Source organism: Apus apus, chromosome 4, assembly GCF_020740795.1.
Source record: "Apus apus isolate bApuApu2 chromosome 4, bApuApu2.pri.cur, whole genome shotgun sequence".
Classification (NCBI taxonomy): Eukaryota; Metazoa; Chordata; class Aves; order Apodiformes; family Apodidae; genus Apus; species Apus apus.
In genome coordinates, this window is record NC_067285.1 from 99,597,365 (window position 1) to 99,613,675 (window position 16,311).

A 16,311-nucleotide genomic window follows, 5' to 3' on the forward strand; every position below is an offset into this window, starting at 1 on the left:
CTGGCTGACAGGAGAAAGTTGTGCAGTGATGCTCTGAAGGCATTTTCAGTTTTATGTGCTGGCTTGGATCTGTAGCGTGGTGATTCAGACCTGGTGTTTTTTTCAGCTGGATGAGCCTGTTTGTGACAGAACTTGGGCTTGCTGCCCTGTGAACTTGCAGAGGGGCAAGTAGGAATACAGGGATTGCTCAGGTGTGATATATTTAAAAAAAAAAACACCAGAGAAATCCCCATGAATAATAAGGTGGTATGCTGGCAGAGAGAGGCTTTGCTGTCAGTCTTGGGGAAAACACAAATTTGGATTCCCAAATAATGTTAACTGAAAAAATGAGACAGTTAAAGTTTTGGAAGCATAATGAGCCAAATTTGGGAGTGTCATGTTTATAGGGTGGGTCAAGAAATACACATAACCTTGAAAGAGTTGTCAAAATCAGTGGTGTTTTGCCTAAGAATGTCTTGATAGTTCTTTGAAATACTTGTTCAGCTCTGAAGTAATTAATAAACAAAGTGATTTACCATTTAAGTCTGTCAGAAGGAATTGTTAATTTCTGTAGAAATCAGTTCAATTTTCAGGTCTGTTATGCAGCTTCAGGGGTGATCCCCTTGACAGGATATGAAACTGCCAGATTTAAAACTACACTGTTCCTTAGAGGTGTTGTTATGAGATGCAGTTAAGTCTGTGACCTGGCGACATGTTGGAGTATTTGTCAGTCTGGCGCTGTGCAGGCTCTTAACACCTCTCTGTCTGTTAACAGGGCATTGACTCTGGGAGGAGGACTGCCACATCTGGAACACCTTAACCTCTCGGGTTGTCTCACTGTAACTGGTGCAGGCCTGCAGGATTTAGTTTCTGCATGCCCTTCTCTAAACGATGAACACTTTTACTACTGTGACAACATTAACGGTAATGTCTTTTTATGAAGATGTGGTGGTTTTCTGGGGTGCCATGTTTCGTTTAAGGACACTTTGTAAAACAAAAAGAAGCACCAAAACCCAACTTTTTTTTTTTTTTTTTTTTTCCCCTTGGCTGTGTAGCACTGAGTTTCACAGACTCATTTGTTCTGCTGGGTTTTTTTGCTAGTCACTATTACAGTTCTGTATTAAATTTTTGGTCCATGTATCTCATAATTTATCTCAGCACAAGCAATAGGGGCTAGACACTAATTCTCTGTGTATCAAATACACACTTGTCCTGTAAACCCATGTAGCTGTATGTTTTATTAATGGTTGTAGCTTCAGACAGAGGCTTCATTAGACTGGTACCAAAGTGGTGATTTTTAGGAAAGGAATGACATGTTTTGTCATGCAAACGTCCCATATTGGAGTAGTTTTGGTCTAGGATATTTTTTATCCTATCATCACATGTCTTTATGGAAAATATAATTTAATTTTTCCTGGTTTTGCTTGAGTCAGTAAGTTAGGGATGTATCTAAGCTGTGGAAAGATCTGCATAAATGCATAAAATACATTTATGGTGCAAGTCTTTTCAGGGTTTACCACACTGGAGTTCAGTCTATTATGTTAGGCCCAGTAAGCATTCATAGCTGTAGAGATGGAAGCAGTGGTGTGACTTAAATTGTATATGTGAATATAAAACAGGTAAGTGCAATAGAAGGGTGTGGGGAAGGAAAAGGAGGATAATAACTGTGTTCACAGGATTATAAGAACTAATTGTCTGTAAAACAAAATTATATTCACTGGTAGTTCATGGTGTTGAGCTGTGTAATTTGCATCTGTATCGAGATGCAGCCACGGCAGGGGTACAGGTTGTCAGGGCTCTAGTACTACAAGTAAATCTGTACTGATGTTTGGGTGTTCAGTCCATTGGAACAGGTTTGAGATAATGCACTTGGACTGGAAGAAGTGGAAGCATTAAATCATATTTTGCTTCCATAATTTTTGAGCTTCTTTATGCACTTTTTTGACACTGCTGCTTTGGCTTTTTTTTTTCTTTTGAGATGCTTTTTGTTACTTCCTTCCATTCCATCCTTACTACAGCTTTTAACTGTCTTCTAGGATTTCAACCTGATAATTTTAAGGTTCCTTTTTAAAAATCCTTCACTGAATCTCCTTCCTGTGTTGTGCTGGGTTTAAAGATGTCTTCAAAGACCATTTAAAAGCCTTTCTTCTTTTATATCTGATTCCTTGCTGTTTTTCCTGTTTTCACTTCTGTCGGTAATACCAGACTTGATGTTCTGTTTTGCCTTCAGAAATTTCTGTTGCTCCTTGTCCCTAAAATTTACTGTGCTGTCTTAGTAGTAGTTTACAAAGCCAGAATCTCTTGTGTGAGTACACTGCTTTAAAGCTTGGCTGTTCCATAATATCCTCAAGAAATTATATATTTTTAAGCAGCATACATTTTGGAATTACTCTGTAAAGGTGTCCTCACCCTCTTCCTGTTTATTTTCTTCCTTCTATTGCATGCTGGGAGCTGAGAGCCTATAAGCTTTGATTGGTTTTGTAAAGCATCATGGATGCCTTTGGATCAACAGTTACTGCTGTAGAGAGAAATCAACAGGAGAGCAATGCTGTTAGTCTTGACTTCTCAGATCTGTTGAGAAGTAGTAGCATCTCAGAAGTTTGTGGCTGTTTTCTTTGAGAAGAAAGTCAGTAAACACCTCCAGGGGATTCTGGAGCAAAATTCTGAAATGGGAATCAACCTTTTATAACTGAATTTTCTGCAGTTTTATCTGGGTAGTCTTTGTATTTCAACTCAAACTTCATTGGGGAAGGGCTTTTCAGTGTGAAACTAATGTGTTACTTCATCCTGTGGCAGCAGGATTTCTGACAGCTTCATCTATTTCAGTATCACTTGGTATTTCTAAAGTAGCTAGGGAAAGCAATAATTATTTCTTTTAAATAAATCCATATCTGAAGCTGTTTATGTTTGTGAGCATATATAAATTGTATTATTGCTTCCTGCACAAAGATTATTGGTTGTAAGATCGTAGAGAATAATAATTTTCTTAGCCCACCAGCTTATCAGGGTTTTTTTTGGGGGAAGGAGATATGTTCTGAGATCATGCTGGAAAACCTGTCGGTTTTGCAGAACAAAAAAATGGAGCCAACAGCATGGAATTTAGCCATCTTTGAATAATAGAGATGTCACTTTGTCTGTTGACATATAAGGGCTTAACTTTCAGAAATTCAGACAGTGCACACCCCTTCTAATTCCTGGTTTTATTTAATGTCTAAACCACATTTGATTTACAAGCATGAATCATGAGTTTAATGTATGAGTTACCTCTTGACATTTAGAAGTTTATATTTCTCCACAGGCTGTATTCAGTCTCCTTGTTGTATTCTCAGTTTTAAAGCCTGGAGTGGAGAAGAGTGGGGCTCCCTAATTTCTGCAGCAGTAGTTCTTTGCAGTTTTTAAGTATGATTCAGCTTCTAGAGTTTTTTAATTATGCAGTCCTCAGCTGTAATTAAAGGAATCAGGCATTAATGAAATAAAGCTGTGGTGATTCTGATGATTCACTCTTTTCTTCTGGCATTTAGAAATTTCATTGGTCATAATTTGATCTGTCTTCCAGCAACGGAGCCAAGACTTTGCAATTTCTGTTAAGATTTATAGACTCTTTTTTGCAAATTTCTATGGGAATGCATTGTTGTTAGACTTAGACCAAACTCTTGAAGTTCTGCAGGTAATCAAGGTGCTCTCTTGAGATCTTGAGGTGCTCTCTTACAGATCTTTATGATCTGTAAGTGTGACTTTACCAAAGGCTGATAGAAGGTAGCATTTAGTAAACTGAGATTTTAATTTAACATTGCTTATATATATATATATGTGTGTGTATATATATATTAAAACTAATGCTTAATTTGATCGCTTTTTTAGTAATTCCCTTGTAATGTGTTAATTTTGCTATGTTGCCATTAAATACGGTATTCAGTGTTGATGATAGAGCATCTTGCTGGTGGAGCTGAAAGTTTTTTTTTCTTCCTGGATGGGTCAGGGGTCCATCTCGCTGTAAGCCACATGAATGAGAGCTAGAACAAGTGACTAAAGGGATGTGGTGGTGGCAGCCAGCTGTCTTGGCTGCAGTGGCTCTTCCACTGTGGTCTTGGTCTGGGTTGTCATGTATTCTTCGTGAAATGCCTAACTTCTCTCTAGGAAGTTTTGACTAATTTTTGTTTCACTAGTACGTGTAACAAAATGGAGTAATCAAATAGCTATGCTTCTTTTTTACATTGCAAGATGTGCTTATATGTACTTTATTTGAAAAGAAAGAGAGCTGCTCATCATGAGTAACCTCTATTCTGGGTCTCCTGAAGCATCTGACTAACCAGACGTGCTTGTAAAGAGCATTATAATAATCCTGTTTAGAGGTAACTAAACCAGCGACGTAGACAGTAGCAGGTTAGATGAGAATCTGATTAACTTTGTTTTCGCAGGTGAACTAGCCCAAAACACTTTTTATTTAGGCACTTCACTAGTAGTGCTCATTAAGTCTTCACAGTCATCAGAAAGAGAGGGATCATTCTGAAAGTGATCCAGCCCCACTGTAAGATCTGAAATGACAGTCTTGCTCAGCAGATGATATTAAAGGAACTTTACACAGTTACCATATTGCTATAAATCTGGTGCACCAGTAAGGTGAGATGGATTGGAGACCTTGTATATGGAGTCTAAAGAAAACAGCAGAAAGAGTTTTTTGGTGAGATCAAAGAGGCCAATCAAATTTAAGCAGGGATAGTTTGAAAACACAGTCCAGTCCAAATGAGGTTTGCAGCAAAATGTGGGGAAATGGGAGATTAGGAAGTCAAAGTGGTGTAGCCAAAAGTCAGTTGTAGTAAATAAAGCAAGGGAGATAAAGATGGTCTCTCATGGGTATCAAAAGCAAAGGTATTTCAATTTTGTTACCTTTATCGGATGTGAAAAGAATAAGCTATGGAGGGTGAGGAGATAAATGACTTGTGATGGAGGAGATGAATTGCTGTGTCAAAACATAAATGAGTCATAACCAAAGAGCCCTACTGTTAAAACAGCTATTATTGACTCTTCCTACCTTGTAATAAAAGCATAGAACACCCTTCAGATTACAGGAATTGCCTGTCTATGCTGAGAAAGAATATAGGATTCCTGGGAGGGTTCAGGAGATGTGGCTAGAACACTGAATATTTAATTTTTTTCAGTTGTTTATCAGAGGTTATAAAGGAAAGTTAGTGATGGGATGAGGATTAGACATGGGACAAAAAATGAAGCATTGGAAGAAGGGTAAACTTTCACTGTGGTCTGATTTAATGTAATTTGTAATGAATTTAATTTGTAATTATTTATTTGTAATAAATTAGGAAATGAACCTATACATGTTTCAAATGCTGCAGTTTACTTATAGAAGTTTCCGTAAGACTGGTTTAAATTTAAAACCACAAAACTAGTTAAAGGAAGAAAGGGCAGGGCTTAATGGCCACTGTTCAGGGCAGACAGGAATCTGGGAGATGACATCTCTCTTCCCATTCCTGCCCCCCCAAGAGTTCTGTGTTGTGATCGGTCTTACTCAGCATGTCCATTGTTGTCATGGTACAAGAAATGCACACTGTCATTTCCAAATGTGAGTGGTACTGAGCTGCCTCAAGTAATGGTACTGGTGCTGAAGATTTCCAGAAGGACTTCTTATGAGCTTCACTACAGCTGTATGTATGGTTATATGTCTGGGTGGTTGGGAATAAGCAAACTGTGATTGCATGAAACTGAATTCAGAACTGGCAGTTGCAACGTGGAGACAATGATTTCAGAGAGCTGTTGGTGCTAATTCTGAGATCTTTCCTGTTTGCAGCAGCAGAGAAAAAAGCCACCAATGTTATGCATCATCAGGGTGTTGAGAGCAAGATAGAGGGTGTTGCTGCATGGTCCTGGAAGCCTTGGGGCACTCACATTTGGAGTCCTGCATGTGGTTTTGGTTTCCCCATCTTGAGGAGTGTATGTAATGGAGTTAACAGAAGACACAGAAGAGAGATCTCTTCTGAAGAGTTAGGGAGCTGAGCAGCTGTCTTGCAAGGAGACGCTCAAAAGCCTGGAATGTTTCTGTCTGGGAATGAGAAGGCTGAAAGTGGGGTGACTGCAGAACTGGGAAAGCAGCATATGAGGTGAACAGCAGCTCTCCAAATTCTCCAGTATTAGAACTCAGCAAAAACAGATGAAGGGGCTAGGCAATTAATTGATTTAAAGTACTTGCAGAATGTAGTGACCTTCTGGAACTTGGTCCTGTGGGAAGTTGTGGAAGCAATTAATATCAGCAGGTTTGAAAAAAGGTTAAACAAATGCATGTGCAGCAGAGCTGTAAGCATATACTAAAGGGAATGGACTTTATTGTCCCTACTACAGCAGCTAGGGGTACAGGGGAGATACAGAAGGTGTGCACAATAGGCTTATATCATCTCACTAGGTAACACTTACTGTTGCTGGTGATGAAGGTGGGGTTAGACAGACCATTGGTCAGACCTAGAAAAGCAGTTTTCATATTCCAGTTAGGACTATGAGGGAGAACATTCTTAAAATGAGCAAGAAAAGGATGAAGAGCAATATTGAAGAACACTGAGTATTCCACTCCTCGGGATGTTCTGGTTCTCTACATTTTTTCAACAAGCATTTTACTAGAAATGTGACTGTTGCTTCAAATGCACTTCAGATCACTGCTTAGCTGTGGCAGTGGTGAGGAAGGTCAGCTCCGACTTGGAAAATGTGGCTGCACAGAACATACTCTGCTAAACCAGCTGTTCAGAAACACCGAGTCTCCTTTGTACAGGACTTGAGAAGAAGCTTTCAAACTCTAGCTCGTAAGTGACTTGGAGGATCAAAATTTAGTTCAGGTGAATGAAGACATTTTAAAAGGAAAATGAGTTTATCGACAAATGAAAAGTTTACTGTTTTGCATATTGTAACTGTTGTCCTTTGTGATAGCTTCAGGTTTGTTATATTCAGTCTCATGCATGTTAACTTAATTACTTTGCACAGCATTGCTGATCCGTGTGGGGCAAGAAGCAGAAAGCTGTTTTCCAGATACCAGGTTCTTGGAAATTAATTGAATTACATTAGGTTACTGTTCAAGGGGAAAACAAGGCAGACATAGCATAGTGCCCTAGTTCATTATATTATTTTGCTAGTCCTTTCTAGATGTATTAAAACACCTTAAATATTCTTTGCTTTGTTTCAAATACAAAGTAGGGAAATCTGGTTTGTCCTGGCCAGGACGTTACCAGCTTGTTTTCGTTAACTCAGCAACCTACAGCCAATATATGTTGTGTGCCAGAGTTCAGCCAACCTGAATGTGAATTTTTGTCTCTCTAAAGCAGGCATATGGCTATGGGAAATAAGATCCTGTACTAATAAATGTAATAGTTTTGTATCTCATGATCACTTATATCAAATTAAAGGGATAATAGTAAGTGAAGGTAAATGGAGGTGGGTAGAATTACAGAATTGATTTATACAGTCTGTGCTCACAACTTTGTTTCTTTTTGAATGGGAAGCTTTTAGCCTTATGGCTTTCGATAAGTGCAGTGGTACTAAAGGTGATTTTTCTCCTTATTTTTGAATTCCCAGTCAGACTACATGAGTGTAGCCAGCCATGACATGTTCATGAAGAAAAAACCTTCCAGAGTAAAAGCATTTTCATTATAGAAGAAGTAGTTTGGAGATTATGGTTTCTTTGCTAATGCCATTAGTCATCATCTGAATTTGAAAAACAGGAGTTAAATATGCCTTGTGAAAATACACCTCAATTCTGAAAGCTATCTGTGAGAGCTTGCTTCAGCTTGCTCTTTTACTGTTGCTTGTTGTATGTCTATGTCACTTGAAATGTGTTATCTTCATGGGACTAAGCTATCAACTGATCTTGACAAGGAACTCTTCCAGCTGAGGTTTTTACATTGTGATAGTACTAGTAGTGCTTCAGACTCGAGTGGTGAATGAAGCTTAGTGTATTACCAGGTGATGGCAATTCAGAATCCAAGTAAATGGCCTTTTCTTCTTTTCACATTTGTTCTGTTTTTGTGCAGGTCCTCATGCTGAAACCGCCAGTGGATGCCAGAATTTGCAGTGTGGTTTTCGGGCCTGCTGCCGCTCTGGTGAATGACCTCTGACTTCTGCTCTTTCAGTCTCCTTCATTTAGCTGAGCAGGCTTCCTTTCATGCACTTTACTTACAGTTTGCATCTTGTGTTAACAGTCCTTGGAGTGAGATCTGTTATACTAGCCTGACCCTGCCCACAACTTCCAAATCTTAATTATGAGTGTACTGTACAGTGTTGTAACAATCTCACAAAATCTCATTTGGCTTGAAGGGTGTTTTGTTCTTAATTTGGGGAAGATGGGAAAACATCTGGATTTTTTTTAAAATGCCACTTTCTTTTAAGTTTGGCACTTAAATATACTTTACTGGATTATTTTGTGTTAAGTGAATGGGTTTTTTATTTTGAATCCGTAAGTACAATATAAAGCTCTGCAGAGAATTTGAAATGTATTGTTTGCATTTGGGTAACAATTCTACATCTTTAGGAGCCTTGTTTCTTCCCCTTTCCCCTTATCCTGAAGTAATTCTTCATATTGCAAAATTAGGAAAATTCCCACCTTCCTTTTGCATTTGGTTTTGTATTTGGGCTTGGAAGACATACTCAAATAAAACATTCCCACCAATAAAAAAGTATGTATATGTATATGAATGTATATGCTTTTGAGGTGTAGTATCCAGGAGTCTAATGCCAATAGGCTGCAGAGATGGGATGGGTAGGTGTGGTGCTTGCAGAGCCCTGAATCTTGCAGTGTGTGGGGGAGTTGTTTTCAATTCTTTCTTCGCATGATTGTGGTAAGAGGCACTTTTGAAACAACTTCCAAGGAAGGTAGTTTTCCTTCATATGAAATCTGTGGAAGACAACACTAGGCTTTCCCCATTGCTTTGACTCTGATTTAAAAACAAGCCCTCGTTGAACAGTGGAGACTAGTGGGAATGCAGGCTCTGTTGTTGGGCTGAGCAAAACCTGCACTAAAATAAAGAGAAACGTATAAATTGTGTGTGGGGTGGTCTGGAAAAGAGCCTGCTGCAAGACTGGGTAGTGTAGCCCAAGTTAATGTGATCTGCTCAAGTGGCATAATTGCAGGTGGTTTTTCTTTTGGGCAGAAGAGGAGGAGGTGGCAGCCTTTGCAGAAGGCTGATAGGTTTTTTTATCACCCCATCCTGCCTAATTTTGAAGTCTGACACATCACACTAGTAATTTTTACCTGTTCTACTAACTGGATACATTATTTTAAGTAGTGTTATTTAGGACAGGAGCCATGGTGGCGTATGTGGCTTTGAAGATTCTTGGTGTCTGGGAAGTCCACTTGCAGGCACTGCTGGAGATTACACAAAACTGCAAGTTTTGATACCATCTTGGTCCCAGTACTGAGGAGCAGTAACATAAGGAAAATACTGGTGGATGTGGAGTTGGTGCAGTTAGCTGCTCATGGTTAACAGCTGAATGTGAACTACAGGCAGAATGTACAGTGCTCAGTTAGAAGCCTACAGAAGAGGTATAGAAGGATACCATGATTCCAGGAACTGTTGATTCAAGTAAGCTGCATTAAATGTATTTAGTGCCCAAAGGTTAGGGTACATATGTGTCCATCTGTCCAATGCTGACTGAAGCAGAGTGGAAGGAATGGCTTTCTTGCATCTGTTTGTGTTCCAGAATTCTTGTTTCTGAGGCTGGAAAAGTGCAGCCAGAGGTCCTTCTTCTTGCTGGTAGGTAGTGGTTTCTGTGCAGACTGGCAAAGACACAGCTGAGGCCTCAATGAGCTGCAGAAAGTTCTGTTCACTTACTTCACCTTTCTCTGGTGGGGACTTGGACTAAACTTAGGAGATGTTACCAGTGTTGTTCAGCAAAGCATGTTAGCACAGTTACTCCTTTCTCCTGGAGGTTTATGGAGGGAACCTGTGGTGGCAACCACAGGCTCTAAACCAAAGATTTTGTCTAGTATTTATTAGATGGACTGAGACTTGTTTGGAATTAAACTCAAGAGCAATCTGATGAACATCCTTTTTAAGCTCAACCCACCATCATTTTTGCCTGGAAGAGTTTAATTAGTAAGTAAGGTAACTGCAGGAAAAGGATATATATTTTATATCAGCATTAGCAGTTAACACCACTATTTACACACTAAGAAGTGAATTTTATTTTTAGTAAACTTATTTTGCTAATGTTTTACTAGGGTAACTTGAAGGAACTTGCACTCCATAGTAACAGTCAGAAATTCTTGTATAAAATTAGTAGAAACTCACTAACTTTTTGGTACAAATGTTTATTAAAATACTTTGTCTTTAACTTTTAAAGAAAATGTGTCTTACACCACTAAATATCTTCAGTGGTTGCAGGGTGAATAAAGCTCATGTATTTGCAGCTACTCAAAATCAGGTTCTCACTTTGGATTCAGCAGTGTGAGAAATCTGTTATATTTACCCTTACATTAGCAAGTTTCTTCAAGTATTCTGACTGGTCTATACTACTTGTTTCGTACAAGTGAAGCCACATAAATCCATACAGAGAAAACATTTTGGGGATAAGCATGAACATACACAGCTAAAGCAAATTCAACATTGGAAATGTCAATGGTATGAACTCCTGTGCTGTGTACAGCTTCTATTAAAGGCCTGACTTCAGTAAATGGCCTGTGAATGGGAAATCCTGAGACCTGGAAGAAAAAAAGGAAAAAAAAAAACCTCATAAGGTAAGAAGAAAAGTAAAGGCACCTAAATAAATACATAATTTTAAAAATCTGTTTCACTGTGCATGCAAATGTATCTGTTCTGTTGCTGTTCTGAGGAGATGCAATAAAAAGCACATCTAGTATTTTAATACCACCTCCCTATTTCATATAATCCTGGCAAACTTTGGACATTTTCCCTCTGTAGTTTGGGTTCTGTTCAAACTAAAGATATTTAGAAATCCAGTAGAATAAAATGATGTTACTGAAGGCATACAGCATAACTTTGTGGCTTTTCTGCCTCTTAACTGGTTTTAATTCATTGTGTTCTTCTGGCTGGGGATGTGAGGTGGCAGATATTGCTTGCCCATAATAGATTTCAGGTCCAACAGAAACCTCAATTCTTTTGGAAGTTGCCACAGTAACATGAGTGTTTCACCTGAAGAGCGGAAGGACTAACCCTTTAGAACAGCCTGGAGGAAATGCATAAATACACTGGTGGCATCAGTGAATACTGAAGTTAATATTGTTCTGTCTTTAAAGGGTGGAGCAAAGAGTAGACAGCTGAAGTGTAGAGCACATTGCTGTCCTTGAAGTGGACTGTGCTGCATTACTTAGCACCAGTGCCAGGTTCTTACTGACCAGACTTGAGAGCTACTGCACTGATCAACCCACAAGCATTCAGTGCTTGGAGACAGCACCTACGTTTATGTATTGGAGGTAGTGACTGCTCTGGTACAGCAGTAACACAAGAACAGTGCAGCCAGTTTAGCTTTACATTCAACAGAGGCTTTTATCCTCAACATCAACAAATGAAATCAAAGAAATCATTACTCCTTCAGTCTGTAAATATTGCACTGGTTTATCTTATGGTACAAAAGCTTTTTATACCCGAGTACTGGTACTAAATCCTAGGGCTTTAGCCTCCTAGTTATATGCACAAGCCATACACATTCACAGCTGTACCCTGTAATCTCCCAGCTGTTTTTGCAGCTCTGCCTCGTGGTCATCTTCTACATCTTTGCCTTGGTTTTGTTCCAGCAGTGGTAGAAAGTTACGGAGGGTAGAGGTACAGTATCTGTTCCAGCGAGTTAGATGCCTTGGTCTCCATTCCATAATCTTATCTTTTAATAGTTTTTCAATCCTGTAATAAAATATACTGATTACTACAGGTTGGTATTTACCGGACACCTTGACACACTTAGCACAGATTATGGGTAACATAAACACTTCAGTTAAATTGAGTGCTATGTAAAAGCACAGAAAAGCAATCCGAGCATAGCTATATGGTGCCTGCATCTCCACTAACCGTGGGAGGCCAGGGGCTTACAGCTTTCTTTTGCTTATTAGGAAACCACAGCACCGCCAGATCAGCTTTTTCTATCTCGTAATCTCTAAAAGAGCATTTAAAGCTGACTTTTTTTTGGCCACTGTCAATTCCTAATGTTCAAAGCAGGTTTTTAGCACCTATGCATGAACATACTTGATGGGGATGTAAGAAGATGCTCCACCTCTGTTGATGAACACTGACAACATTTGTTTTGGGGGTAGAATTACCTGCCTTGTAGTTCCACTGCAGCAGCCTTGTCTGAGTGCTGATAAACTAATTCTTCAGGCTAGCAATAAATACAAAGGTTAAATATTAAAAAACACAGTTTCTTCTAGTTATACAGCAATGGAACTTCAGGAGGTCCACTAAGAATGAACATGTGAGCACCATTATGTGAAAATTATTTAGTAGACCATTATTTTGTATTTTAATAAAAACATTGAGATGTTTGTGTGTAATGATGTGGGTTTTTTCTTTTCCTAGTAAACTGTACCTGTAGTAAACGAGAAAATTGCCTGGTGGTTTGCAAAGGATGTGTGTACAGCTTGAAATAATGCCTTCCTAGCTGTAAGGCAAAAGTTGACATTTTCTTTGTAACACCATGTTACTTCTTGGGATAGGGTTGTGTTAGAGATTTGTCCCATTTACTTCACTGTTGTACTGAGATCTTACACAGAAGACAACAGCTGTGCATTCATTCTATATAAAACCAAAGACTGCCCTATTCCTGTTTTCATTTTTTAAAGAGTGTCTGGGAAAATATTTTTAAAACCCAATGCTATTAAATAAATATAATTAACCATAAATAACTTATTCTCTACTTCTTCATACTAAGCCTGTGATCTCAACCTCTTCAATGGAGTTAAGAATAGATACATTAATACCTGAACACTGTAGAGACCTGGGTATGGCAAACTTCTGGAAAAGAAAGACTTCCAAAGTTTTGGTTTGCTGGTATCAAAATTTATCCGTACTGGGGAATCATAGTCTTGCATATTAAACCAAATCTACAAGAAAGCAATTTTGTTTTAACTTTCACCATATAATCATAGCTATGGAACATGTTATATACTTACATGGCAATAAAATTCTATTTAATCTTGACTCCCTCTAGTAATTAGCAGTGAGAGGGAGAGAACATACAAAACAACCCCAAATCAAAAGTACTCCCCAGAACACTTTTAATGACAGAACTGACACTTTTGAAATACATGCACCTTAGAATATTAAATTGACACCCAAAAGGTCTTTTGTATAAGTAAGACCCTAGAAGATTAAAACCCCAAACTTAAAAGTACATAACACTGCAAATGACTTTTCCAGGCATGTTTTCAATACAAGAAAGGAAAGCAAATGTTTGCTATATTTTGGTGCACAATGGAAGCCTGACTCGCTGTTTCTGTTCAGAGGTTCCAAACAATGAGGACCAAACATTTGTATTTAAACTTGCAGTTTTCATTCAGTTTAACCCTAGGGTTCTTTTTTTAAACTCACCAATTCTGTTTCCTACGTTTCAGACTCTCGCACGTCTATCCCCCTCGCTACCCTGTCCCCAGAAGCTGGGAGGGTTGGCTTCCAGCCAGATCAGGGAATGCTGCTGGCAGGAACCTGACCAGGGTTCCCGTCCCTCTCAATGCAGGATCAGCTCTGCCCCACGGTTCACCTGCTCTTGAGCTGTGCAGCTCTTCTGATGTCTTCTGTCCCCTCCCTCACTGCTATCTCTCAGGGGGTTTCCAGCCACACAATAAAACAATATATTGTGAACAGGCACTAGTATTACTTGCAGCAAACAAACAGGAGGACTTGACACCAGGCAGAAAATCAACTCAGTTTTTGTGCCTGGTAGTGCCAGCTCTGTTTGCCATGTTGGACCACTCAGGCATGTTTAACATTACATATGCAACCCAAGTGACTCTCCTTGTGTTATTTTTCATTTTTCAGTGACATTTCACCTGCAAGCTACTAGCTTTGCTGAATTACCACTCCTCCGTTAAGCAATGGTAAACTTAGGTCATACAAGTAAAACCCAGTAATGAAAACTGTATGACTGGATGTCATGATCCACATAACTGCTAATTATAAAAAACTTCCTTAAGTATTTAAAGTAGCTGAAAAACCTAATTAAGACTGAATAAAATCAATCATAACATGACAGTGTAACTACAGCTACACTGACGAACATACACCTACAATGATGATGTGTAAGGTCAAGAAAAATAAGTAACTTGTCAGCTCTAAAGTGTCTAGAAATGTGACAGTGCTGGGTACACTTACATTATCACAGCTGATCAGACAGTACACATTTTGTAAGGGGCAGAAAGTATCATACTGCCCATAAAAGCATCCAGTACTGGGATTCCAAACTACATATTGACCTTGTTCCAAAGTTAATACATAGGCAGTTGGTCCCTAGGAAGTAAAAAAAAAAAAAAAAAAAAGTATGAGAAGTATTTTAAAACTGGCTACAAAGACAGTATGGTTTGTATTGTTTAGAATATTAAACTTTTGGGGCCAACTGGTTGGAAGAATTTACAAGTTCAATGCAATTCAACCAACCAACACTTACATAATGATGTGTTCTCTGTCTTTTTTTTGTGGCAGAGAAATGTTAGACATACACAGCCCTGAGCCATTCTTAAAACACAGGTTCCTTTCAGTCAGCTTGCTTCAGCCATGAACTGATGCAATATTCCATATGCAGGAAGGGACCTTAAAGATCATCTAGTTCCAACCCCCTGCATGGGCAGGGACACCTCCCACCAGAGCAGGTTGCTCAGAGCCTCATCCAACCTGCCCTTGAACACTTCAGGGAGGAAGCAGCCACAACTTCCCTGGGCAACCTGTGCCAGTGTCTCACCACCCTCACACTACAGAATTTCTTCCAAAGAAAACTTCCTGGAAAAACATACCAGCAAGAAACAATTCTATCCATTGGTGGGAACCAAAGATTTCAGAAAATCAAAGCGAATATTCAGACCAAATGAAAAAAAATCTTACCTCAGGAATAGCACTTCCAATGATAAGCCAGGCTTTTTTCCCCATACCAAGAAAATAATTACACAAGAGCACAGCGTGTTCTTCCTCATCTCCCGACAGCAGATAAAGAAATTGCTATTTGAGATGCAAGGAAAAAAAAAAAGTCTATGCAGTTGTCAACTGTGTTCTCAATTTATTTTTCTTAATACATTTCTGAAACAAAGGAGTCCTCTCAGATCTTTGCAATTGATCTTTATTACTTATTGAGCACTGCTTCAACATGCAGGATGAAAAATGAATGCTGTAAAAATCCATGAATGCAGATAGGAAATTCTACCACATGAACCAAGGTCTTTGTCTTTTGAGTTACTCTGAAAAGTTCTGAGACAGTAAAAATGTAATCTATGCTTAACATTTGCTGTAATTCTAGAGATAAGATTTATTTGTATGTGACAAAGAATGCTGTCTCTTATTTCTGACATTACATACAATGTTTTTTCTGTAGTTCCTTGAAACTACAATGGTCCATTTTAAGTCTAGTTTTTAATTCTCCATCAGTCAGCACCCTTTCACTTGTGCATGACTAGCCACTTAGGATTGCTATATAAAGGAAAAAACAATCAAACAGGAAAAGCTTAAATCTCTAAGCATTCTTAGGGCACATCATTTGCAACTTATCAAAAATGAACATTTTGGCTCATACCAAGATGAGTAACTTTTCTCCAGCTTTGGTCCTCATTCTTTGAAAAAAAGGCTTATAAAGAAAAATAGACCTCACAATAATATAGGCATTATAATACATATATATAATAATAGGTCTGAAGGCACCTCAGTGCTCATCTAGTACAAACTTCTCCCAGAAGCAAAAGCTGCTGGGATGTTAACTCATATGCAAGAAGATAAAGGACTTCTGTTTAATGCATTGCTTACGTCTGATGTACTCCATAAGTCACAAATTCCAGCAAAGGACACACTATCTGGCAAAAAAGGAATCAAAGCGACATATCGAGCCACCAATTCCTGCAAGAACACAAAACAACAAGTCACACCTTCCATCCATGACATGGATATCTAACACCAGTGGTCTTGTACCAGATGTGAAGCACAATGCTGTTTCTGCAGACATCAGTGACAAAACACTGACTAACCTCATCACAGTAGCTGCTGACTAATTTTAGAATTTGTATCAAAGATTGGTATGTTTTACTGTCAATGAAGTTTGGCATAATTCTTTGTCCTTTAAAAGTACAATAATCTTTAATATACTTCTTTTTTTCCAGAAAAGGCAAATATCCTTTTCCAGCATCATTCTGCATAGATTTAC

The 16,311-nt window shown here is 38.7% G+C and overlaps 2 protein-coding genes across 6 annotated transcripts in view; one reads left to right on the plus strand and one right to left on the minus strand.

Moving 5' to 3' along the window:
* The window catches only part of FBXL5 (F-box and leucine rich repeat protein 5), a 73,396-nt gene extending 60,927 nt beyond the window's left edge, over positions 1–12,469 (plus strand). For all 3 annotated transcript variants that reach the window (XM_051617905.1, XM_051617904.1, XM_051617906.1), the window contains 2 exons: positions 755–903; positions 8,004–12,469. In XM_051617905.1, coding sequence (XP_051473865.1) covers positions 755–903; positions 8,004–8,080 — 226 coding nt within the window. In that variant the 3' untranslated portion in view covers positions 8,081–12,469. The remainder of the gene's footprint in view (positions 1–754; positions 904–8,003) is intronic.
* CC2D2A (coiled-coil and C2 domain containing 2A) overlaps positions 10,264–16,311 on the minus strand; it is a 57,866-nt gene continuing 51,818 nt past the window's right edge. For all 3 annotated transcript variants that reach the window (XM_051617883.1, XM_051617881.1, XM_051617884.1), the window contains 7 exons: positions 15,918–16,007; positions 15,009–15,122; positions 14,286–14,420; positions 12,896–13,018; positions 12,239–12,297; positions 11,648–11,825; positions 10,264–10,669 (listed from right to left, as the gene is read on the minus strand). In XM_051617883.1, coding sequence (XP_051473843.1) covers positions 10,481–10,669; positions 11,648–11,825; positions 12,239–12,297; positions 12,896–13,018; positions 14,286–14,420; positions 15,009–15,122; positions 15,918–16,007 — 888 coding nt within the window. In that variant the 3' untranslated portion in view covers positions 10,264–10,480. The remainder of the gene's footprint in view (positions 10,670–11,647; positions 11,826–12,238; positions 12,298–12,895; positions 13,019–14,285; positions 14,421–15,008; positions 15,123–15,917; positions 16,008–16,311) is intronic.